This window comes from Danio rerio, chromosome 23 (genome assembly GCF_049306965.1).
Source record: "Danio rerio strain Tuebingen ecotype United States chromosome 23, GRCz12tu, whole genome shotgun sequence".
Lineage (NCBI taxonomy): Eukaryota > Metazoa > Chordata > Actinopteri > Cypriniformes > Danionidae > Danio > Danio rerio.
Window position 1 is genome coordinate 21,625,417 of NC_133198.1, and position 26,520 is coordinate 21,651,936.

Sequence of the window (26,520 nt, forward strand, 5' to 3'; positions counted from 1 at the left end):
CAGTCTTTAAACAAATAGAAAGGGGTCATGCATTTAACCTCTGGACAGCAGTGCACAAATCACAACCAAACAACAATGTCGTTTTAAAAATAACTCTTACAGTACGGTTCCGTCAAACCTGTTTGCCTTTTGTGATCGCGCAGGGCCGGGCCGCGCATCCACACAGCCAATGAGCACCCGAACACACACGGACACATGGGGATATCTGACATATCTCCAAAACTCTGACCTTGAGGGGAACAATAAAAGAGCACCGGAACACTTGTTTCGAGTCCAACGCTTTTAGACGTTACTGAGGTTAGTGCTCAAATGCATGCGCTGTTTGGATATTTGCTTTTTTTCCTTCTTCTTTTGTGGATTAGAGAAACAAAACAAAGCAGGAAAAGGTCTTCTAACCAAGTTTCTACGACGTTGCAGGTGCTTGAGTGCAGGTCCGGGACCGGAAGAGTTAATCATGTCCCGTTTTATGGAACTGAGGGAGTTTGGAGAGGCGGCCACATTTCTGCGTAAAACCAACCTGGAGCAACTCGCCGCGCAGTCCCATGCGTTTGATGGTACTGTCGCCGTCCTGTGTACAAAAATAACATTTTTATTGGTGCACAAAACTATCAGAATATTTTAATCACAATCGATTATGAACGAGTCACATGAGATGAACATAAAACCGGCTCAGTTTTTTTCTTTCTTTATAATCTACTGTATATGCAAGTCAGTACATTTTAGAGGCCTATTTATGTTATAGCCTACATGACAGAAGATGTATAATATGTAGCATTCACATATAAGGGAATCTACCATAGCATGAAATGTTATTATTTACCTGGCAGTTGATTTCTGTGCAGGGAAGAAGCGTGTTTGGATTCCAGATGAGAAGGAAGCATACATTGAGGTGGAGATCAAAGATACAGATGGAGACAAAGTCATGGTGGAGACCAAAGATGGAAGGGTCAGTAACGCTGAAATCACTCTTGTGCATTTCTGAGACTACAAAATTATATATATATATATATATATATATATATATATATATATATATATATATATATAGAGAGAGAGAGAGAGAGAGAGAGAGAGAGAGAGAGAGAGAGAGAGAGAGAGAGAGAATAATTAGTTTACACTATATATGCTTCAGAAGACTGAATTACATAAGACTTGCTTTAAAGAAAAAAATTAATCTTTCTTACTTCCTGTCTTACAATTTAGTAATTTCTTCTTAAGCAACCATGTAATAATATCTATTATAGTTTGATTAAAATGCAAACAAAAAAGTACTGTAACACAATGTTCTAATGTGGATAACATTAATTTAGAATTCTCAAAACATTTGTTAAAATATTTAAAAATCTCAATTGTTTCATTACATACAATTTACAAATACATAAAAAGTTGCCTTTGATAATGTTAAAAACAACATTAAATCTTTTTTGATAAATAATAACACTAACTAATGTAAAAAAGTAACCTTATTGTAAAATGTTATTAAAAATACAGATTAAATAATTTGTGAATACAGATTAAAGGTAATTTACTTAATTATTAGTGAATATGAAAATATTAATGTTACCTTGTAAGATTTATTATATTGTACTGCATTTATATTCAGACTTTACAAGCAGACTTGAATGTACAATCATTCTGTGGCTGAAAAGCACATCATGAAGTAGTCATTCAATTCTTTAATCTAATCCTGACAGATGTTAACAGTGAAAGAGGAAGATATTCAGCAGATGAATCCGCCAAAGTTTGACTTGATGGAAGACATGGCCATGCTCACGCACCTCAATGAGGCCTCGGTTCTTTTCAACCTCAGCCGTCGCTACAGTTTTTGGATGATCTATGTGAGACTCTGCAGTATTGTTTACTGAATCCAGGGGCTTCAAAATAACTCAGTTTATTTTTTATAATTTCAGGGTTACTTAAGTCATTATGCATGCTCTTATCTCTCTGTCCACAGACATATTCAGGGTTGTTTTGTGTGACAGTAAACCCGTATAAATGGCTTCCCGTCTACTCTTCTGAAGTGGTTGCAGCATATAAGGGAAAGCGTCGCTCAGATGTTCCACCTCACATCTATTCCATAGCAGACAATGCCTACAATGACATGCTAAAAAGTACTGAAGCACCAGCATTATATAACAAGCTTTATTAAGTATTTGATTTGCACTACTTACCGTATTAATCTTCTCCCCTGTAGATCGTGAAAACCAGTCAATGCTTATCACGTAAGTGACCATCCAAGTCATTCTAATGTTTTATTATTGCAGAATGATCTGAAATCCTACTCTTTGCTCATTATTTAATCATGAAGCGGTATAAAAAATGGGTTTTAACCCTTTTGAAGATATTTCTTTTTCCCTTTTTTGTCTTGCTTCTTGGATTTAATATTGTTTCATGTTTATTTCACATAAATTTTGTCCATGCCTAGCGGAGAATCCGGTGCTGGCAAAACTGTCAACACGAAACGTGTAATTCAGTATTTTGCCATTATAGCTGCTCTTGGCGAAGCAGGGGGCAAAAAAGGAGTAAGAGCAGAAACTTCACTTCTGTGCTTTTTTGTCATCACCCATCCTTTTCCCTTGTTTTTTGTTTCCCCATGAGTCTTTCTTTTGATCCTCTACATCTTGTTTTTGGGGATTTTTAATCATGTCTGAATGTTTATATATTCCTTTTGGATTTACAGACATCCTTTTAACCAATAAGGAGTGACCCTCAGAGTTTTGTTACCCTACGTTTTGTATTCCCGTTCCAGTATGTTTTTATAAACCCTTTTTTATACCACTCTTTACATTGCTCAATCCCTTTTTTGCAATGTCTTCCATTTTGCCTCTTGTTTTTAACATTTTAAGCTCCTTTTTAATTCTTGTCTATTTTTTTTTTTTTTTTTTTGGGAAAACTGCTTGATTTCATCTACTTTCCCCTCAATCATGATAGATAATATTTCATTTCCATTAGCTTGTTCCACCCAACTCATAGATATCAATGTTGGTGTTTGATTGCAAACTTACACATTTCTTGGTTCTCAACATAAACAGGGTACATTAGAAGATCAGATCATTGAGGCCAACCCGGCTATGGAAGCTTTTGGCAATGCAAAAACCCTGAGGAATGACAACTCATCCCGCTTTGTGAGTGTGGACATTACAGAGGAGCACAACCTCTTACTCTTTTTGTTATTTAGTGTATAGAGTCGTGTTTCACTGTTTTCCCTTTCTTCAACACAGGGAAAATTCATACGCATCCATTTTGGTCCTACAGGGAAGCTTGCATCTGCTGACATTGACATCTGTAAGCTGATTTAAAAATATTATTATATATATTATTTAAAAATCAGGCATTTTGATATGAAATAAGATTTAAAAGAATGATTTAATGTATGAATTTGTCAAAATGTAACATTTATTTTGTTTGTGCTGAATAAATGTATTGTTATTACTTTAAATATCATTTCGTTTTACATTTGCTTTTTTTTTAGACCTTCTGGAAAAATCCAGAGTGATTTTTCAGCAAACAGGAGAGAGAAGCTACCACATCTATTACCAGATCCTCTCGCACAGGAAACCAGAACTCCAAGGTATACTGAGAAAACACCTATAATATATACTAGAAGTCCCCAGTCCCACTCCTAGTTCAAAGTGTAAAGTTTCGATTTCTGCAGTTTCAAAACACTTGCCAGCAAATGTCTGGTAAGACCCAATTCAAATGGCTCCACTAAACCCTTGAGGTCTTCCTCTGAGTCTGCACATTCCTGATGTAATGGCGCTTTGACTGTCACATGGGTGTTTGCTTGGAGCTCATCTTAATACGACTTGGCAGAAGTGTTTGCCAAGTTTGCATAATGGCTGCAGAGAAATCTTTTGGTCTCGTAGATTTAACAGACATACTGATTCGGCGACCCCTGAAAGTCTGGTAAGCCATTTGACATTGGGAATAACTTTTACAATCTTAATTTGCTTGTTCAAGTGTCTTTGGCTGATGTAATTATGGCATAAGTAATTTTGGCATAAGTAATTATGACTGAATCTAAAATTTGTAGGATAGTAATACCACAGGACCAAATTTGGACACTATAAGCATATACTGTAGTTGACAAATAAGCAGTAAAATTATTATTATTATTTTTTGTAAAACAACATTTTTGAAGGACAAAGTAGATATATTTATCTGATGTTTAACAATAATATGGAAAATAATCTGATGTGTGACAAAATCCAGTATAAAGGGTCACTAATTTAATTCTTTCAGGGTTTTTACACCGTTTTACATTTTTACTGAACTGTGCCATCATGATGTGACAGAGCAAAAATGAAGAAAAGCAAATATTAATAATAGATCTTTTTTATATATATGTGTAAAGTTTGGCCTGACATATTTATTATTTTCTTTTTAATTTCCAAGAGTTGTGATTTATTGGACTTTTGCTTGATTTTGATTGCTTGAGATTTATAACAAGAGATCCATTGAAAACAAACTAAATGAACCATTTACTGCAATTTAAATGATATATATATATATATATATATATATATATATATATATATATATATATATATATATATATATATATATATATATATATATATATATATATATATATTAATAATAATTATTATTATTATATTATTTGTGTCATGTGTGACTTAAAAACCAAACCTTATCCATCTGTTAAACAGACATGCTGCTGGTGTCATCAAATCCCTTCGATTACCACTTCTGCTCGCAGGGTGTTATAACTGTGGACAACATGGATGACGGCGATGAGCTGCTCGCGACTGATGTAAGCACTGATTGTATGATGAATAATCCTATAAAGAGATTCTTAAAGTTCCACATTAAATACTCACAAATAGGCAACTTGCTTACCTTGCCTTCTAGCATGCGATGGACACTCTTGGATTCACTCCTGAGGAGAAGTATGGCTGCTACAAGATAGTCGGTGGCATCATGCACTTTGGCAACATGAAGTTCAAAGTGAAGCAGAGAGAGGAGCAAGCAGAAGCAGACGGCACTGAAAGTAAGAAGGATCCTGTCATAAGCAGCTAGTGACTTGGATTGACTAAACAAAGTGATTTTGTTACACAGGTGCGGACAAAGCATCCTATCTCATGGGGATCAGTTCAGCTGACCTCATAAAGGGACTGCTTCACCCTCGAGTGAAAGTGGGCAATGAGTACATTGTCAGAGGACAGACAGTTGAACAGGTCAGTTTGTAAAGTAAATGATGCATTGGTATATCTGCTGTATAATTCTGCCAAGTAGTGAGTGGTATTTGTGCGTTCGTGTCATGATAGGTGACCTATGCTGTTGGTGCTTTGGCGAAAGCTACATATGACCGCATGTTTAAATGGCTGGTGGGCAGAATTAATAAAACTCTGTATACGGCCATCCCACGTCAGTTCTTCATAGGAGTGCTGGACATAGCAGGCTTTGAGATCTTTGAGGTAGGTTGTTTGGTGACCGTCAATAAAAATGTCTTGTACGTTGCTCTATATTACAGTGGAAGTCAGAATTATTAGCCCCCTTTGCATTTTTTTCTTTGTTAAATATTTCCTAAATTATGTTTAAAAGAGCAAGGAAATTTTCACAGTACTGTATGTCTGATAATGTTATTTTCCTTTAGGGGAAAGTCCTATTTGTTTTATTTTGGCAAGAATAAAAGCTGTTTTTAATTTTTTAAGAACCATTTAAGGTCAAAATTATTAGTCCCTTTAAGCTATATTTGATTTTGAGTCTACAGAACAAACCATCGTAATACAATAACTTGCCTATTTACCCTCACCTGCCTAGTTAACCTGATTAACCTAGTTAAGCCTTTAAATTTCACTTTAAGCTGTATAGAAGTGTCTTAAAAAATGTCTAGTCAAATATTATTTAATGTCATCATGGCAAAGATAAAATAAATCAGTTATTGAAAATGAGTTTTTAAAACGTATGTTTAGAAATGTGTTGAAAAAAATCTCTCTGTTAAACAGAAATTGGGGAAAATAAACAGGGGGGCTAATAATTCAGGGAGCTAATAATTCTGACTTCAACTGTACACCTTACCTATGATTTGCACATTACATCTTGATGCTAAAGTTAAAAGACACAAAAGTTGACATGTAAAAACGTGGATTTCCCATTGTTACTGTCATGACTTGTATTTATAAAATCGCCTCAGTTTTTAGGAATAGCCACGTCAATAAAAGCTTTTTAATATTTTTTTTCCACATTTTTCGAGTGCCTTGGACTGATTTTTGCTGTTTATTCTGATGAATACCTTACCCAAATGGCACTGACACATTATTTAAACTACCCCTGAGCACTTTTTGTTTGATTTAGTATTTTTTTAAATTAATAAATAATATGCATTAATATGCTATAAAAAGATGCATTGCAAAAATCTTGCACAATTCTTCAACAACTCTTCTGTTTTATCGGTTTAAAAAAATCCTGACATATAACGGATATCACAAGAGAAATATTACTTAAATGAGTTGCAAAACAATAAAATGTACTCAATATGTTTGCAACTGGTAGCTAAGTTTATTAAGATGCTTTTCTGTCAATCCAATCACCAATGTTCAATGCTAAATAATGCTAATAGTGTCTAAAATGTTTTGAGCTTTTCAACTTTCAATCTTCAAGAGGTGGTCAAAAACACATTAGAAGGAATTGATTTCACAGATTATGTGGACAAATGTATCAACCGCTTCGAATGTTGTCACTCGATTGAATGGACATTATCTGTAATTATCAGCTGATAGATATGGGCCTTCTGCGCCTACTGAAGATTCCAGCTCCAAATCTGTTTTACATTACTGTGACAGTTGGGTTTAGGGTTGGGAAAGGGGTAGACGTTAATAAAATACAATTAATTAGAAATTTAATAAATAACATATAAAAAGTAATTTCTGTTAACTTCTTGCCGCAGCCGTATGTGATCTATAGCTGATTAACCATGTGGATGGACCATAACAGCCCTCTGAGCCTACCAGTAGTGGCCATATCTATCAGCTGATAACCACTGATAACACCCATTCAATCGAGTAATAACATTCAAATCGGCTGAAATGTATTCAGTAACAAAAAAGCAACAGATGTTTAGAAGATAGAGAAACCTTGTTTCACTGTATTTAGCAGCGAACAGAGATATAATTATTTTGGGAAGAGATAAGAGTCATAAGTGAAAAGAAAAAAACTTTTTTTTTTGCTGAGCTTATACCAAGAGAACTCTTTTTTTTACTATAGTAAAAGCAAACAAGTATTTATAGACCTCAGCTTACTTTATGCCAAAAAATATGTAGCATTTCTATGGACAAAGACCAAACACTACTCAATGGATAAGACAGATGTTCTCAAGCCTGCCATTAGAAAAAATAACTTACAAACTAAAAACATAAAACATATGGAGTTTTTTTATCAGATATATTGAATGTTGTTATATATGTTTTTATTTTGTATAAATTGCAAACGTAGCAAGGTTGTTGTAGTAAAAAATGCATGTAAAGTGTTGTACTGTATTTCAATATGTACAAACTGAACATTAAGATAAATGTATATTCTGGCAAAAAAAAAAAAAAGCAACAGAGAACCGCCAAACTGAAGCAAAGGACAAACCTAACATGTGATTTTTACTGGACACGTTTTAATAAATCACACCACAATGAAGTATTTGCTGTGCTGTATAAAAACACAAAGATGACGATAAAAATCAGAGTCATGGGTTAATGTGTTTGTTCATTCAGTAGAACAGTAAAAGCGATGCACATGGGGAAAAAACAGTATCCAGAAACACACTATACATTATTCAGTGTCTAAAACAGCTCTTTCTTTCCGTTCTCTGAACAGTTCAACAACTTTGAGCAGATGTGTATCAACTTCACCAATGAAAAACTGCAACAGTTTTTCAACCATCACATGTTTATCCTCGAGCAAGAAGAGTACAAAACAGAGGGCATTGAATGGACTTTCATAGACTTCGGATTAGACCTGCAGGCCTGCATTGACCTCATTGAGAAGGTTGATATATATAGAATGACATATAATGATTTGAAAGCATGTAAGTAAACCTAGCCGTAACATCCCTCTTGCTTTGTTTGCAGCCATTGGGAATACTGTCTATTCTGGAGGAGGAGTGCATGTTCCCTAAAGCCACGGAGAGCAGCTTCAAAGCGAAACTCTATGATAATCTCCTCGGCAAGTCTCCCAATTTCCTGAAACCGAGGCCAGACAAAAAACGCAAATACGACACACACTTTGAGCTGGTGCATTACGCTGGAGTGGTGAGTGGAAATAATGTCATATTTACACACATATTTTCTGGCTATTTTTACCACAGCATACAATAGACTCGTTATAAGCCACATTGCTGGAGCCAGTGGAATTTGTTAAGGCTACTTACAGTATGCAATGTCGCCGTAGAGTGGCACCGTTTAAGTATAGGGATAGTCTAGAGCAAGCTAAGGTCAAATGCTTTGCTCAATAGCACAACTGTGAAAGCTCAAGTGTAGATAAAATCCTTGATTACTATAATTCATTTAATATATAATATGTCAGCTCACATAATGTATGTTGTCAGGTGCCGTACAACATCAATGGGTGGCTCGACAAGAACCGAGATCCTCTGAATGAAACAGTGGTTGGGATCTTTCAGAGGTCGTCCAACAAGTTAATGTCAAGCCTGTTCGAGAACTTCATCAGCTTAGATTCAGGTGCATACGGTAACAGATATTAAAGAGTTGATTCGTATGAACCTGATTGTACTGAGATGCTTTACATGTACTGCTACAGGTTCAGAAGCAAAGCCTGGGAGCAAAGAGAAGAGGAAGAAAGGAGCATCATTCCAAACAGTGTCCCAGCTGCACAAGGTGAGTAAAAGTGAGGAGGCACAAACTTTTTTCAGCTTGAAATATCTGCAAATGTTGAGAGAGAATGAGAAGAGAGTGAGCCAGTTAAGACTTGCAGTGATGTTTAGGTAATCTGACCCATGAACATCACTTTAAGTCTGTGCTGGCTCAGCTTTCACCATCTACTGATGCAGAGACGCAGGTAAGATCGCATGCAGTAGTTAACAGAACGAGTTGGAAAATGTAAACTGCTTTAAAATCTGCATTATTTACTGCATGTTAAATTGTTCTTTTGACATCTTTTTAGGAGAATCTAAACAAGCTGATGACTAATTTGAGAAGCACTCAGCCTCATTTTGTGCGATGCATTATTCCCAATGAAGCCAAGAACCCAGGTACAAAAAATATTCAGTGTAGAGGATTAACCATATTTACCGTTAACATCACACCATTAGTCTTCAGTTTCTGTTGTAACTGTCTTTGATAGGCATGATGGAGCCATTTTTGGTTTTGCACCAGCTTCGTTGCAATGGAGTTCTGGAAGGGATCCGCATTTGCAGAAAAGGATTTCCAAACCGCATTCTCTATGCAGAGTTTAAACAACGGTGAGTTTTTTTCCATGTCACAGACACCTGTGCATTTTAAGATGAAGTGGTTATATGCAAAATCTGTTTGATCAATTAATCAATCAACCAATCAAACAATCATCTATTGTGATCTGACTGACCAAACTGAATCATCATCTGTCCCTCAGTCTAAAGATCTACACGAGACAAATTTTTTAGTTTTAGTCTGCACCTGTCTGCTCCTGCCATATATTCAGCCTTTGTTCACCCGCTGCCCGACCCGACCCACCCTGTTTTCTACTTGACCCAACCGTTCCTACTAAATTTAGACCTGGTTTCCAAAATCTCAGGTTTAGAGCACGTTAGGTTTTGGGCACTACCAAAAGAGAGAAATAACAGATAAAAGTGTAGCTTGTGTAAGTATTGTAGGGTAAACGTCCGTCTTGTTTGCCCCTTTGTAATGAGGCATTGGTGCCACCTTAAACCTGAGGTTCCAGTCTTGTGACTGCTAAAGTTCTCAAAAGAACTTTGAGGTATTGTCACATTGCGCAAATGGTAATTTTTTTTCCATTTGCATCTATGACGCATGAAAAAGACTCCCATACAACAGACTTGCCTGATGTGGGTTTCCTAACTGTAAACTGACCGTTTTCTACCGTCACATTGCTCTTCCATGTTGGTAAAGCCTGCTCTGAGCAACGTTATGCACATAATGCTCACACAGACTGTGCATATAAAATGCATGTGCAGAAAGCACTGGTCATGCATTCATCATTGGTAATAGTTGTGAGTACTGGCTGTAAAGATACTCAATAAGAATGAGGAATTCACAGATATGCTGTTCCGAAATAACATAGGAACTCGGGAGCGCTATATTGTTCAAAGTTCAAATTTCACCACAGTTACCGACTGCTACTGCGTTTTATTCAGAAATTTATTCCTGCGCCGCAAGAAATTTGGTCGGGTCCCATGGCTTCACGGTACAGCCGCGGAAATGCAGACCTCTACTTCAGTCTATTTTGGCTTTTAACTTAATATTATTTCTGGCTTCAAATGTTCAGATTTGGCTTGCAATAATTGTTTTGTTTCAATGTTGCAATTTAAAGACTATTCCATTCTAAAGTAACTTCTAAATGGTGCACAACTCCAATTGAAAAATATAAAACTAAACACACATGATTTACCAGCTACCGTATCCTGAACCCATTGGCCATCCCAGAGGACACGTATGTGGACAGCAGGAAAGCTGTGGAGAAATTGCTTGGGTCTCTGGATATTGACCACACGCAGTACAAGTTTGGCCACAGCAAGGTTCACAAATTTGTCCTTTCTTGCATCCTTCCTGTATTTGCAACCACTAAAAACTTATCACAGGCTATCATTCTGCTCACCTTCAGGTCTTCTTCAAAGCTGGACTACTTGGACAGCTGGAGGACATGAGGGATGAACGGCTTTCTAAAGTGCTCACCTTGTTGCAGGCCTTCTGCAGGGGCAAACTCATGCGGATGGAGCGCAAGAGGATGATGAAGGAGAAGTATGTCCAAACCATGACAATATCTAAATAACTTTACACAAATAGTTTTGCTGTTACTCACAATCTCAAGAGTCAGATTGCAGATCTAATTTCCTTGAGCCTGTTCAAAGCATGCTGATAAACTGTTGAGCGCGTGCACGGGCATACGAGCCTGCAAATCTATGGGAGGAATGTCAGAAGTGTATGTGGACTATGTTGTGGCGTGTGTCTGGCGTGCGTCTGTATGTTTTGTGTGTATGTGTGGTCACTACAAAAAAAGCCAGTTAAACCCCCTCCGCCCCAAATAGCATTTACAAAAGCAGGTGTGGAGGTCATATATCCCACAAACAGCGCACATACCAGTTGGTTCCTTACCAGAGTCCCTCCTCCCGTCTTCACTATAAATAACCTTCTTTTGTCCAGAATGGATAGGGCTGGAAGCAGGCTGAAAGTTGTTGAAATGCCATCCCAGGTGACAGGGGATTAAGTCCTCTTGTTTCTTCAGATGGGTTCAGCTTTAGATAATCAACAACCTCTGCCTGACCCTTTGACTGTTCCTGATTGTGTTGCCGCTCCAGCAATGCGGAATTGATTTACTCTTTAGGCATGTTCAGTGTCACAGTGGGATTACTGATATAGAACACACCAAACAATGGCGTGTGGCAGCCTGGCCCTATTTGGTGCTAGACATACTGAGCTAATTTAGAACAACAAGGGCAGAGAGCAAAATGGACAAGGGATCTTTGATGCACTTAAAAGGCAAAATTTTGAAGGAGTTTTGAGAGAGTGGGAAAGCGTTCTTTTTGATCCGCTTGATTATATTCTGTTGGAATATTTTTACCTGATGATCAAGTTAGGGCGGCGCAGTGGGTAAAGCCTAGGCTTGTTTAAGCCTAGGCTGGGTCAGTTGGCATTTCTGTGTGCAGTTTGCATACTCGCCCCTGTGTTGGCGTGGGCTTCCTCCAGGTGCTCCGGTTTCCCCTACAAGACCAATGACATGCGCTATATTTGAATTGGGTAAGCTAAATTGTCAGTAGTGTGTGTGTGTGTATGTGTGAATAAGAGTGTATGGGTGTTTCCCAGTGATGGGATGCAGCTTTAAGGGCATCCACTGTATAAAACATGCTGGATAGGTTGGCTGTTCATTCCACTGTGGCGACCCCAGATTAATAAAGGGACGAAGGAAAATTAATGATTGAATGATTAAGACGCATAAACAATTTGTAAATGGAGGCAACAATCATACCTGCCAACACTCACAATTTTCCCTGGGAGTCTACCGTATTTCAGACCCATCTCTTGCCGCCCTCCCGTTTTGCTATTTCTCCCGGAAAACTCACGTAATTTTAAACCGCACCCCCCGGTCCAATCGCATCGGCCACCTGAAACACGAACTATAGTACAGTTACTAACACCACAGTACACAGTACCCGGTTCTGAACCGTGTTATTCAGACACCTCACCCCCAGATTTTCAGGGACAAATGTTGGCAGGTATGGCAGCTGTTATATTTTACTTTGTTTATTTTGTATCACCTAAGAATGTAAATAAAAAGCTATACAAAGTAATTATTTAACACGTGGGAATCATGACCTTTTGAATAATAATATTGACTAGATTAACAAATGTAAAAAATGTAAAAACCGGAAGCCCGCAGTGCAAACTACTTTATTGAACGTTGATTATAAGTTTCTCAAAACCAACATCAACAGGATGTACATTTCTGAAAACTAGTCAAATGTATATCAACCTTATCTTTGGCTGCATACATACTATAAAGTGGAACAATTAAAGCACACTGTGTTGCCATGTCCTTGTAAAAGACATTTATTTTGTTTATTTGGGCATGTTTGGAATTGACCTCATAAAACCAATTCAGTTTAGGAAGTTAATAAAACATGTAGCATTTGGTTTATGACATGTCCCCAAAAAGTATTTGGGATAAAATTTTCTTTCACCTTATGATTTGAATAATTTTTCCAATCCAAGATTTGGCAACACAATTATTTTGCATCTCTGCAACTCTGATGCTTTAAAATCCACCATGAACAACTAGTTAAAGAGCCCCTATTATACATTGTAAAAGGTCATATTTTGGTTTTGGGGGTCTCCAACAACAGACTGATATGCATGCAAGGTCAAAAAAAACACTTTTAATAGCCCCTTTCACACAGTGATACCGGTAAATATCTGGAAAATTTCCGGAAAGACTTTACCGGTATATTGAAAAAAGCGCTGTTTACACAGGCGAGGACGTTACGGAAATTTTCCGGAAAAGAGCATTCACACATCCATTCCAAAATACCGGTAAATTCTGACATCATTCACCACAAATGAGCTTTAAACGGCTGCGCTTGTATTTGTAAACATTTGATTAAATTACAAACTTTGTGGATGATCAATATTGTGAACAACTTTCGCAGGATCGAGATGTTCATAATATGTGCGTGTGCTGGCGCTCATAGGCGCACGCAAAGCTTGAAGGTAAACAAACAACGGCTTATCATAAGCATCTCATCGATGATTATTTACACAGTTGGCATCAAGAAGAACATATAAACGTGATCTGACTAACTTCTAGCAGCTAAATGTGTCTGGAAAAATATTCAAAGGCTTTTATCCTCACAAACCACGCGGACGTAAATGCGTCTGACTGTTTTGATTGGCTAAAGCAGACGTCTCACGTCAGCACGTTCTAGACGTGCACGCGCTTATTACGGGAATCTTCCTTCTGCATTCACACAGCGCAGCATTCCGGCAAATTGCCGGTAATGTTACAACTTCTCTTTCCGGAAAAAAGCCAGAACGAATTTACCGGTATTTTCAAAAAGGACCTGTTCACACATACAACCTTTCCGGAAAATTGCCGGCAATTTTCCGGAAAGGTCTGTATGTGTGAAAGGGGCTATTGTCTTGTAATTGGCATTTATTTTTACGTAGTTATCCCAGCGGCTCGTTCAGTATGATTTGTTCAGTGATTAATTTGTTCCCAAACCCCTCCTTAGAGCGATGCTAATCTGCACTGATCCGATGACCAAGTCTGTTGTGATTAGTCGACTGCATTTAGTGTGAGAAAGAGAGAAATGCCCACCACGGCTTATCAACAATTTTGAAGTAGTCAGAGTACAGAGTGTAGGTGTGAGCCCAATGCAGGAGTGCATTAAAGCAATGCAGTTTAATGCACGTGTGTAGGAACAGCTGATGGTGGCCATAGCATCGACAAACGGCAAGGGATCGCCAGCTCACAAATGCATTTAAATCCGTAAACAAAGCGGCACTCGTCGCATTTTCAACGTGGTTTTAGCTGCGATATGAAATTGTAAAGAGTTAACCAGATACACTACAAGCGGTAACAAGTAACAAAACACAATTCAATACATCATTTGCAAGCTAGAAAAAACAAGGAGGCAACCATTTTAATCATATTTACTTACACTTGTGAAATGGAGGAAGGAACTGATCCATGAACTATGTACTGTAAAGTTCCTGTCAAGCTCTCATTCAAGCTCAATTCATCAATAGTCTTTTCTGATCCTTCCTTTAACAAACAGCCGATAAATCCTCCGTAGAAAGCGTGTAGATTGCTGAAGCACTCGTCAGAAAAATGACAAAAACGCAGTACAAGGCTGGGGCTATAATGCTGAGGTATTTTTGCAAAAATAAACTTTAACCATTGACTCTTTACAGCCTTGTCTTTAAATAGGGAAAATAACACTAATTTTCTTTCACACTTCAGAGCACAGCGTCTACACAACCGGGATCTGCTACAGTGTTTTTCTTTATCTTCTTCTTTCTACAGTGTTTGTGGGCAGGGCCAGGGGTTTCAATTTTCCCGGGTCTGCACGCGCAACAAATGGGCGGGGCTTAAGTTCTATATCGACATCACAGCAACACGGCTAAAGACTCGTTACAACGGCGATATATTCGAACCACTATGGGTGGGCTCTTATATTGATGAAACAAAAGTTTTAAACACAGTTCACTTTCAGACTTAAACATCACCTGGATACTTCACTTCACTTAGAGCTGTACTACACACTGCATGGAAGGTCATATTCAAAAACCCGTTATAGGGGCTCTTTAATGCTCATTATTTGTAAATACATGTTGCTACTCGAATGATTTTTACTGTTAATTTGGTTGTACTACTGTCAAAAATGACTTAACTGTGTGGACCACACAGAAGTTGGCACTAAAAGATGAAACGACAACTGACGTTGTATGTGATAGTCACTGTAGTATGCCGCTTATCCATCATCTGATTATTTTTACTCAGGGAAGCTCTAATGGTGATTCAATGGAACATTCGGGCCTTTTATGCAGTGAAGAACTGGCCGTGGATGTGTCTGTTCTTCAAGATCAAGCCACTGTTGAGGAGCGCAGCTACAGAAAAGGAGCTTGCAACACTGAAGGAGGAGTTTCAGAAGCTAAAGGAGGCTCTGGAGAGATCTGAGGTGAAGAGGAAGGAGTTAGAGGAGAAACAGGTGTCTTTGGTACAAGAGAAAAATGACCTGTCATTACAACTTCAAGCTGTGAGTGTCAGAATGCAATTTATATCAACAAAACAACTTAAAGATCCAAAATATATTACGAAATGACTCAAAAGCAAAAGAGTGACTTTTTAACATTCTAACCCCAGGAGCAGGATAACCTGGCTGACGCTGAGGATCGTTGTAACCTGCTGATCAAGGCTAAGATCCAGATGGAGGGGAAAATTAAGGAGCTGATGGAGAGGCTGGAGGATGAAGAGGAGATGAACGCCACCATCCTAGCCAAGAAACGCAAACTTGAGGATGAGTGTATCGAGCTGAAGAAAGACCTGGATGATCTGGAGATTACTCTGGCCAAGGTGGAGAAGGAAAAGCATGCTACTGAGAACAAGGTAACCTCGATATATTCACAGAATGGGGGCAAGTGGTATGCTCTAAGGAATGGATGAGCAAGTTTTGATTTGAATCTTAGGTGAAAAACTTAGTGGAGGAAATGGCAGCATTGGATGAAACCATCTCCAGGCTAAGTAAAGAGAAGAAAGCCCTCCAGGATGCCCACCAGCAGGCTCTGGAAGACCTGCAGTCTGAGGAGAACAAAGTGAACATGCTGTCAAAGGCCAAGATCAAGCTGGAGCAGCAGGTGGATGATGTGAGTATGAAATTTACAGTACGCTTGACACATGCATATTACAGATTCATCGTTGTCCAGTCTAGTGACAAAAATGTCTGTATGTTTTGCAGACATTTTAAATCAGGGGTCACCAAACTTGTTCCTGGAGGGCCGGTGTCCTGCAGATTTTAGCTCCAACCCTAATTAAACACACCTGAACAAGCTAATCAAGGTCTTACTAGGTATACTTGAAACACCCAGGCAGGTGTGTTGAGGCAAGTTAAAGCTAAACCCTACAGCAGGGGTCACCAACCCTGTTCCTGGAGAGCTACCTTCTTGCAGAATTCAGTCCCAACCCTGATCAAACACACCTGAACCAATTAAAAGTACCTAAAGCAGCACTTGATAATTACAAACAGGTGTGTTTGGTCAGGGTTACAACTGAAATGTGCAGAAAGGTAGCTCTCCAGGAACAGGGTTGGTGACCCCTGCCCTACAGGTACACCGGCCCTCCTGAACCGAGATGGGTGACCTCTGTTTTAAATCCTCTTACAGTAATTTGTTCAGACACTGATATAGCTGCTAATATAGTGTGCACATACTGTTTTGATTTTAAAAACCGGCACTGCACATCGACCATCACACATCACATAATCTTAAAAACTGATTATATTGCCATCTGTACTTCTACACAACAATCTAACCTAGCACAAAAGCGAAGTAAAAGATTTTTTAGATCTCACTGTTTACTATTGTTTCCTTACTCAACAGTTAGAGGGCTCATTGGAGCAAGAGAAGAAAGTGCGTATGGATCTGGAACGAGTAAAGCGAAAGCTTGAGGGAGATCTGAAGCTTTCCGTTGAGTCATCCATGGATTTAGATAACAGCAAACAGCAGCTGGAGGAAAGACTGAAGAAGTAAGCATTGTTTACTGTGACACAAAAATGCAGTATGATCCAGTATTGGTTGTAATTAGTTAAAAAGTATGTAGTTACAATAATTCGGTTACATTTCTGCTAAAAAAGTAAAGTAGCACTTTTCATTCATAGGTACTTCAATTATACTGACTTAACAATTACTTAAATACAAATTAAATACAGTACATGAGCAATTCCAGATTTATGAATGTGACATTTGCAGTAACAATTCAAAACATACATTCACAGAGAAAGTATATGTTAATTAGTAAATCAAATGTAATAGTGTGATTATTACTTGCTTACACAAAAAATTTAGAAAAATTTCTGCTTTTTTGGTGAAAACTTGTTTTTCATGGCAAAGTTAACGTTTACACATTTTTTTATTAATTGTTTCTATTGTTTATCAAGGCAATTGCATATGTTTAAGAAATAAAATAAGTAAAAGTAGCGGTATTTGGCTAATAAAGTGGTTTGGGCGCCAGGGGTTAAAAAAACCCCACTACAGTTAATTCAATTAAAGAAAAAAATTAAGCTTCAACAAATGCATGGTTTAATCAGGTAAACCAAATTAAATATTCAATCAACAAACAAATCAATATATTAATAAAGAAGAAAACAAAAACAAAAAGGACAAGATTTAGGGCTCCAACCCTACTCCTTCCCCATTTTTCTTGATTTGGTGGCACGATGGCCCAATGGTTAGCACTGTTGCCTCACAGCAAGAATGTCACTGGTTCAAGTCCTTACCAGCCCAGTTGAGATTTTTGTGCAGAGTTTACATGTTCTTCCTGTGCTTGAGTGAGTTTCTCCCGGATTCTCCGGTTTCCTCCCACAGTCCAAAGACATGCGACATAGCTAAATTTACTGAACCACTATAGATGAGCTCTTAATCAGCAGTATATCTCTCCATAGCACTCCCTAATTTGTAATTAGCCATAAATAAACAGGGGAGTTCTTGAGACCTACCTGAGGCTAAACCAGCCCTCTCGCCCTGCTAACAGGAGGAGGCCCCGAGTCTTACAAGCTCAGGGCTCTCTCCCAGGACAGCATGCCAAACAAACTTTACAATCAATCATCATGTGATTGATTCATCATGTGAACTCTTAAAAATGTGCATGTATGCCAATATATGATATGCATGAAATATGATGAAATTTTAATTGTTTTGATACATTTACTGTTTAAAATGTAAGTGTTAATAGTTTTTTAACACAACTAAAAGCTCCTGTTTGACTAAATTAATTACTCTGTTACTTTTAGAACCAAATAATTATGAAAGTAATTTGGTAACTCTTTATTTTGATGGTCCATTTGAGTATTAGTAGACTGTCTGCTTAAAGGTTCAGTAGGTGATCTGCCACAATGCTAGCCTGTTAGCATAAATCTCTGAAACATCGTCCCTCCCCTGCCGTCCAAAGCCACACCTCCTGAAAACACAAGCACACGTGCCGCATGACAGCAGAACCCTCTCTCATGTGTTGAGCTAAAGCTTGGCTGGAATTACATTCATTATTACACTCATTTCTAAGCCATACTTACATGCTATTTTTGACCGAATATTCAGAGTAGCGGTAAACACCATAGGGAGCGCATTGCAGGTTGTCATTTTTCAAAAATGAACCAATATGAATATAAAACCATCTTAATCTCATTAAAGTAGGCTAGGCGGAATAGCGCTATTTACTGATGTTTTGTTGTTAAACTAAAACATTATCGATGCTGTAAAAGGTCCTTATGAAACTGAAAATAGTGACATCAATCGTTCACCAGAAGATTTCAGTTTCTGAACAACACTTCCAAGCTTATAACCCATTCATAACAGCCCAGTCTACATCAGCTCTGCGTAACAAAAATAGTTTCAAAACAGAACATTACCTGTCTAAGAGAAATATTTCAAATATGGTGTCGTCCTTCCTCCAGCGTGCAAAAGTAACTCCAATATTGATTCAGGATTTTAATAAAGTTTCGATTCAGCATGTTTTTATCGCTAGCTCTCTATCACTCTCGTAAACGTGCAAGCACAGTAGAGCTGTGTACAAACAGGTGCGCAGTAGCTCAAATTTGCATTTGCTGACAGACAGTTTGAGCTCCGTATCAGAATTATGGGAATTATCGGCCTGACATTTTAATTGGACAAACTTTTTTTAGTCTTTAGTCCCTACCCAGAATATAAAAATATATAAAAATGCATTTAGATCACTTACTTTAATCTGTACTATTGGAATGTGAAGAGACGTTCAACCAGCACAACAAAAAATGTTGATGAAGACAACCACCTACTGCACCTTTAATATCTGCTGATACTGCTCCTTCAACAGACATTTAACTGACTATAAGAAACTTTGCTAATGCATATCATCTTACACTAACCCTAACCCCAGCCTAACAGTCTACTAATAATCTGATGAGAATTAGTTGGCACGCAAAATATATTGTGACTAGTAAGTAAAATACAATTGTAATGATGTGATTAGTAATGAATTACTCAACACCGGTATGATCATATGAGTGCTAAAGAAATCTGCACTTGTTCCTTTCTCCAGGAAAGACCATGAAATGGTTCAAATAGGTGCAAAGATCGAAGAGGAGCAAGCCTTGGTTATTCAACTACATAAGAAAATAAAAGAATTACAGGTAAAGTTATTATTTGGCTATAGAAGAAACATCATGTGTTCTGATAATCTGTTATTAATTTTATGGTCAACTCTTTGTAGACACGTATAGAAGAGCTAGAGGAGGAACTTGAGGCTGAGAGAGCAGCTCGATCAAAGTCAGAAAAGCAGCGCAGTGATGTGTCCAGAGAACTGGAAGAGCTAAGTGAACGTCTGGAGGAAGCAGGAGGTGCTACTACTGCTCAGATCGAGATGAACAAGAAGCGCGAGGCTGACTTTATAAAGCTGCGCAGAGACCTGGAAGAAGCCTCGCTGCATCATGAAACCACTATAGCCATGCTACGGAGAAAGCATGCAGACACGGTGGCTGAGATGGGGGAGCAACTGGACAACCTGCAGAGGGTCAAACAGAAGCTGGAGAAGGAAAAGGCAGAAACCAGAATGGAGTGTGAAGATCTGGCATCTAATGTGGAACATCTCTCCAGAGCCAAAGTAAGACATCTCCGTGTGCTTAATGTTCATGATACTTACATGCTTAGGATCTGTGGAGCTTGTGGTTAAGACATATATGATATACATAGACACCTATGATTGTTATGTTTGCAGACTACAACAGAGAAGATGTGCAGGATGTATGAGGATCAGTTAAATGAGTCTAAAACCAAGATTGAGGAACTGCAGAGGCAGCTAATGGATGTCACTTCTCAAAAGGCACGGGCCCAGACAGAGAGTGGTCAGTGTCCTGCACTTAAAAAAAAGAAAACTTTAAATAATATGATTGTAATTCTGCAATATATACTCTAAGAGCTCGGAGATGAGATAATGTAAGAACTAAGGACATGGAAGCACCAATTGTTTTTTTGCTTTCTTTTAACAGCTGAGGTCAGTCGCAGGCTGGAAGAGAAAGAGGTTCTGGTCATGCAACTGCAGAGGACGAAGATCGCTTTCAGCCAAACTGTGGAAGAGCTGAAGAAACAGCTAGAGGAGGAATCCAAAGTGAGCCTTGATTTTTTTTTTTATTGAAAAATTCTAACCACAATTAATTACTATTATTATGTTTGCTGAAGAAATGCAAAAACCTTGAACTCGTCCACCCAAAAGTTTGGGATCAAAAAATTTTTTAAAGAAGAAGAAATATATGCTTTTTCTCAGCTAGGAGGCATTAAATTGATACAAAAGGGTTAGAAAATCCAAATATTAGTATGATTTTGAAAAGACCAGTAAAGACTTAAGTAATGTCTCCTGAAACATCAGCGTGACATATTTCAGTTTCCATGTTTGACTGTATTTTTGATCAAACAAATGCAGATTGGGTGAGATTAGGACACTGCAAACTTTGAATACTAGTGCTTTTAGTAGCTCAGCTAAAGTCAGAAATATTAGCTCCCCTGAATTATTAGCCTCCCTGTTTGTTTATTTTTTTCCAATTTCTGTTTAATGGAGAGATGATTTTTAAAAAACATTTTTAAATATAATAGTTTTAATAACTGAATTATTTTATCTTTGCCATGATGACAGTAAATAATATTTGACTAGATGGTTTTCAAGACACTTCTATTCAGCTTAAAGTGACATAAAAGCTTAAAGGCTTAACTAGGTTAATAAGGTTAACTAGGCAGGTTATTGTATAACGATGGTTTGTTCTGTAGACTATCGAAATTAAATATAGCTTAAAGAGGCTTATAATTTTGACCTCAAAATGTTTTTTAAAAAATTAAAACTGCTTTTATTCTAGCGAAATAAAAACAAATAAACATAAAAACTTAAACATCATTAGGGAAATATATAAAAAGGAAGGAAAATTTAAAGGGGGCTAATAATACTGACTTCCACTGTATATTGAGTGTAGTGATACTAACAAACATTTGAAAGCGCAAAACATAAAAACATAAATCAAGTGAATTAAATCCTTAAATGAGAAACAAGTTTTCTAAAAAGTTAAAATGTTATTTATATATATATATATATATATTTATTTATTTATATATATATATATATATATATATATATATATATATATATATATATATATATATATATATATATATATATATATACACACACAGTTAAAGATTATCCCCCTTTTCATTTTTTCTTCTTTTTCAAATATTTTCCAAATGATTTTTAACAGAGCAAGGAAATTTTCACAGTATGTCTGATAATATTTTTTCTTCTGGAAAAAGTCTTTTTTGTTTTACTTTGGCTAGAATAAAAACAGTTATTAATTTTTTAAAAAACATTTTTGGGCCCCTTCAAGCAAATTTTTTTTTTCGATAGTCTACAGAACAAATCATCATTTTACAATAACTTGCCTAATTACCCTAACCTGCGTAGTTCACCTAATTAACCTAGTTAAGCCTTTAAATGTCACTTTAAGCTGCTTAGAAGTGTCTAGAAAAATATCAAGTAAATTATTATTTACTGTCATCATAAGATAAAATAAATCAGTTATTAGAAATAAGTTTTTAAAACTATTATGCTTAGAAATGTGCTGAAACTATCTTCCCTTCATTAAACAGAAATTGGGGAAAAAAATAAACAGGCGCAAATAATTCAGGGGGCTAATAATTCTAACTTAAACTATATATATATATAACATAAACTAAGATAGCTAGACAGGGGTGTGTTTCCAAAAACCATCCTTAGCCAACTAAGGTCGCAATTTGCATCGTTACAAACAGTTTATTGATTTGGCATTTCCCAAATCCATCGTTCCAATGAATCCATCAGTCCAATGAACATTCGCAAACTGCGTCGCAAACTTGTACACTTGCAACTACACCTCTAGAGTTGTAGTTAGAAGCATAGTTCCTGGTTGTGTTCCATTCCCAGTTATCCCCCCTATGCCCTATTCATTTAGAATGTTCCATTTAAACTTGGAATGTTTAACAAAAAAAAACATTAAAGTCATCTTTCTTATGTGTATTTTTCTTTCAAAGTATTTTTACATTTCAGTTTTAGCAATCTTCATATTGACAATTGCGCTGCCTCCGCAGTGCACTTTGAAAACATTTATGCCATTTTGACACAGCCATGGCTCATGACGAAAGCTATAGGAGACCTAAAAAATAAATTTAATAAATAAATAAACAATATCCTACTTAATAATAATAACAATAATAATAACAACAAATTAATAACCATACATTAATAATAAAAAACTACTACTAACAATACATTTTTATTAAGTAGATTTTTTTTTTCATTTCTGAATAAATAACCTACTGTAAATTACAACTATTAATGATTTATATATGATATAAGATTAGGATACTTGTTAGCTTTTTGTAAGTGGTTTTATGTTTTAGAATAGAATATGGAATATTTATAATATTTGTATATTTTTCAGTTATTATGAAGAGTGCATGTTTTTATTAAAACTAGCTAATATTGGTTTTGGGAAACACTCGTCACTACATCGTTCTTTTCCCAAACGATGCATCGTACTATGATAATTCAGCCGCGAGTTATGCCAATGTATGGGAAATGCACCCCAGGTTAATAACAATCTAGCAAAAATTTATAATTGTTTAATGGTTAAAGTGTTGCTGGTATGCTAAACACTCGAATTATGTAGTTATATAATGTACATTTAAAACTTCATCAAATTATTATTATTTCTTTGGTTTTAAAAATCTAGTTTTAATGATGTACAACGCCAACGTTCTTATGCCACACTCAGAGTCCAAATGTGTAGTAAACCAGGCTCCTAGACTGTACTAACTGTACTGTACACTAGGGAACTGATTGAGATGCACCCAGTGTAATATAATGAACTCAGGCTCTTTGTCTGTGTACCAGGCAAAGAACAGTTTAGCTCATGCGGTACAGTCATCAAGGCATGACTGTGATCTCCTGAGAGAGCAGTTCGAGGAGGAGCAGGAGGCCAAATCCGAGTTGCAGCGTGCTCTGTCGAAAGCCAACATTGAGATCGCACAGTGGAGGACAAAGTATGAGACTGATGCCATTCAGAGGACTGATGAACTAGAGGACGCCAAGTAAGAAGCCACTCTACTGTCGGTGCAACACAGTAGCTATGATTCCGTCCACCTATTTTATGCACATTTTGGAAAATGCCAAGGGAAATGCCAAGATGTGCATCAATTTTGAAAATGTGCATAAAACACTTAAGCACACAACTGAGGCTAAGATAAACTAAATGAAAATAATGTGCATAGACCAGGGGTCTCAAACTCAATTTACCTGGGGGCCGCAGGAGGCAAAGTCTGGGTGAGGCTGGGCCGCATAAGGGATTTCACAAAAAAAAAGTCCTCAAATGTCATTATTAACAGTTTTAATTATTTCTTCTGAACATGAAGTGTCCTGAACATTAATAGAACATTGAGTGAAAATTATGAACAGTTCTTCTGAACATGGCATCTTTTGCCTACTTCTTGCTGCCAGAGACTTGACAGCGCTTCTTCTCACAAATCTGAACCACATTTGGCTTTAGAGCGGAAGCAGTTGAGACCCTCAGTATGGCTTGAAGATGATCATCATTAAGTCTAGACCTGTACTTTGACTTATTGAAGTCCTAGGGAAAAAAGTGGGGGAACTCACTCAAAACTTCCATTCCCTCACCTAAAAAAAAGGCGTATATATGTATGTATTATATATGTATATATAAATAAAACACCCCCACCCCACTCCAGTCACATCAGTCTGTACCAGTCTGTATCTACCTATAATATCAATTTATATAAGATGCAGGGCAGGCACGTGCACACATAGGGCTCAACCTGTGCAGAGCACATGCCCTTTTTAGTCTTGCATAGAAAGTGCCCTTCCAAAATGATCAAAAGTGCCCCCGCGACGCGACACACCCTCGGTCCCGCCCTTCAGTAGGCGCGCGATAACACCGCTCTTGAGTACGCGCGCGACAACGCGCATTGAGTGACAAGCGCGCTGTGTACGGATAGAATCAGCGGAGCGGGGAGCGCTCCGCCTCTCCCCGCTCCGCTGATTCTGTCAGAGTACAGCGGTCGGCGCGGGCCACAAAATATTGCACTGAGGGCCGCAAATGGCCTGCGGGCCGCGAGTTTGAGACCCCAGGCATAGACAATGATGAAAGCACATTTACTGAATAAATTCCAGCATGCACATAAACTGACCAAATTGAAATGTTGCTTTGGTCATCCTAAAATCCTGTAGCCAAAGACTGTCATCAGAGTGGTTCAGTATTATTACCTCCTGAAGAACTGTCTTGAGCAGCTGCTCTCCAAAGAGCATCTCACATCTCCAAAAGCCAACACGCTTTCTTTGCGTTTCATCTTCAGAGGTGCAAGCAATTTATTATATAAGAAAAAACGGTCCACAGTGAAATACAGACAATTCCATTTTTGTGTTTTGATTTTTAGTGCCATTTCATCAGGAATTTTATCATGTTTTTCTTCTTTTTGACTGTTTTTGTTTGGATGGAAATGCTTTGTTCTCAGGTGTTTTATGCAATATTCCAGTTTTGTGCATAAGATTAATTGGTATCTTTGGATGGTAACATAGCTAGTGTCTTGATTACTGTAAAAAAATGTTTTTCCCTCTTCAGGAAGAAGCTGGTTGCACGACTCCAGGGCTCTGAGGAGGCAGTGGAAGCATCCAATGCTAAATGTGCCTCGCTGGAGAAGACCAAGCACCGTCTGCAGACTGAGATCGAGGACTTGATGGTTGACTTGGAACGCTCTAATGCTGTGGCCATTGCACTGGACAAAAAGCAACGCAATTTTGATAAGGTCAGGACAAAGTGCATGAAAACAATAGCAGGAGATGGGTATCGTTCATATTTCTTTTGTACTAATACCAATAATTATTGCGTACAGGTGCTGTCTGAGTGGAGGCAGAAGTTTGAGGAGACACAGTCCGAGCTGGAAGGCTCTCAGAAAGAGTCCCGAAGCCTCAGCACAGAGCTCTTTAAACTCAAAAACTCCTATGAAGAAGCCCTTGACCAGCTGGAGACTATCAAACGGGAGAACAAGAATTTGCAAGGTACAATAACTTGTACATTGGAAAAAATAAGCAAGGGAGATTATATTTACTCCAGTTTGAGCCCAACCGATATGCTTGATTTTCAGAGGAAATAACTGACTTGACTGATCAGATTAGTCAAGGCAACAAGACCATCCATGAGCTCGAACAGATGAAGAAGGTTCTTGACCATGAGAAGTGTGACATTCAAGCAGCACTGGAGGAGGCAGAGGTGAATATTGCCTGATACACTACACTACTGTAGGAGTCCATCTATTAGCCCAATGACGAAACTAACAGCATGGTCGAAGGTTTAATGCATGTAAGCCTTTTCTAGTGCTTCTGAAAAGAATTTTATTGTTTATTAGAATTTATTTATATTAGTTTTTTAGCTCCGAATTTAATCTGACTCCAATTTCAATGATCCTAAAATTTAGATTGTATTTCTAATTGTAAGAACGGATCACATTCATCATTTATGATTTAATTTAGAGTTTTGATATTTTCTGAGGTCCGATAATCTAATTGTACGTTCATTAGGGACCAACATCGCTCAGAGTTCCACGCCCCGGGTTTGCGCATCTTCTCATGGACAATATGTCGACACTGTGAAAATAGTCAGAGGATGCAGGATTAACTATATTTGAATAAGCTGGTCGCATTAACGCTTACCTAGTCTTAAAAAAACAGATCCTTAGCCAAGCCCATACAACTTGCTACTTCCAGTGGTTAAATGATTAAAAGGTCTACATGTTATAGGCCTCTATGGCTACGTATAATCAAATGTGCCTATTAATCAATTCAATTATGCCATACAATAAAGGTAATGAAGACTCCTCTAATCTACTTGATACAATGAATTCGCAAAACTCCAGAATTAATCAAAACTTAACATTTTATTTGTCAGGTAAAATTGTATTCTGCCAATTACATAATAAATCATCAGGAAGCCAATTTAGAGATGAGACTAACAATATAGCATCCATTAATCAAAGATAAATCAAAGAATTATAGATGCATACCTGA

General features: G+C 37.5%; 1 protein-coding gene across 3 annotated transcripts in view; it reads left to right on the top strand.

The window, feature by feature from the left end:
* The first annotated feature begins 269 nt into the window (after positions 1-269).
* Positions 270-26,520, top strand: part of myh7bb (myosin, heavy chain 7B, cardiac muscle, beta b) — a 34,497-nt gene continuing 8,246 nt past the window's right edge. The window contains exons 1-34 of one of the 3 annotated variants that reach the window (XM_009296759.4): positions 270-297; positions 418-554; positions 843-946; positions 1,695-1,838; positions 1,955-2,111; positions 2,195-2,222; positions 2,426-2,522; positions 3,033-3,125; positions 3,222-3,285; positions 3,473-3,571; positions 4,671-4,774; positions 4,873-5,011; positions 5,080-5,198; positions 5,289-5,438; positions 7,828-7,998; positions 8,082-8,261; positions 8,558-8,690; positions 8,770-8,846; positions 9,133-9,220; positions 9,313-9,430; positions 10,579-10,702; positions 10,789-10,925; positions 15,181-15,436; positions 15,544-15,786; positions 15,867-16,043; positions 16,776-16,921; positions 19,468-19,558; positions 19,639-20,028; positions 20,143-20,269; positions 20,414-20,532; positions 23,338-23,534; positions 25,079-25,262; positions 25,350-25,515; positions 25,602-25,726. In XM_009296759.4, coding sequence (XP_009295034.2) covers positions 455-554; positions 843-946; positions 1,695-1,838; positions 1,955-2,111; positions 2,195-2,222; positions 2,426-2,522; positions 3,033-3,125; positions 3,222-3,285; positions 3,473-3,571; positions 4,671-4,774; positions 4,873-5,011; positions 5,080-5,198; positions 5,289-5,438; positions 7,828-7,998; positions 8,082-8,261; positions 8,558-8,690; positions 8,770-8,846; positions 9,133-9,220; positions 9,313-9,430; positions 10,579-10,702; positions 10,789-10,925; positions 15,181-15,436; positions 15,544-15,786; positions 15,867-16,043; positions 16,776-16,921; positions 19,468-19,558; positions 19,639-20,028; positions 20,143-20,269; positions 20,414-20,532; positions 23,338-23,534; positions 25,079-25,262; positions 25,350-25,515; positions 25,602-25,726 — 4,647 coding nt within the window. In that variant the 5' untranslated portion in view covers positions 270-297; positions 418-454. Of the gene's footprint in view, positions 298-417; positions 555-842; positions 947-1,694; positions 1,839-1,954; positions 2,112-2,194; positions 2,223-2,425; positions 2,523-3,032; positions 3,126-3,221; positions 3,286-3,472; positions 3,572-4,670; positions 4,775-4,872; positions 5,012-5,079; positions 5,199-5,288; positions 5,439-7,827; positions 7,999-8,081; positions 8,262-8,557; positions 8,691-8,769; positions 8,847-8,996; positions 9,028-9,132; positions 9,221-9,312; positions 9,431-10,578; positions 10,703-10,788; positions 10,926-15,180; positions 15,437-15,543; positions 15,787-15,866; positions 16,044-16,775; positions 16,922-19,467; positions 19,559-19,638; positions 20,029-20,142; positions 20,270-20,413; positions 20,533-23,337; positions 23,535-25,078; positions 25,263-25,349; positions 25,516-25,601; positions 25,727-26,520 lie in introns of those variants that run through there. The other 2 variants (XM_073938784.1, XM_073938785.1) reach the window with 2 other exon arrangements.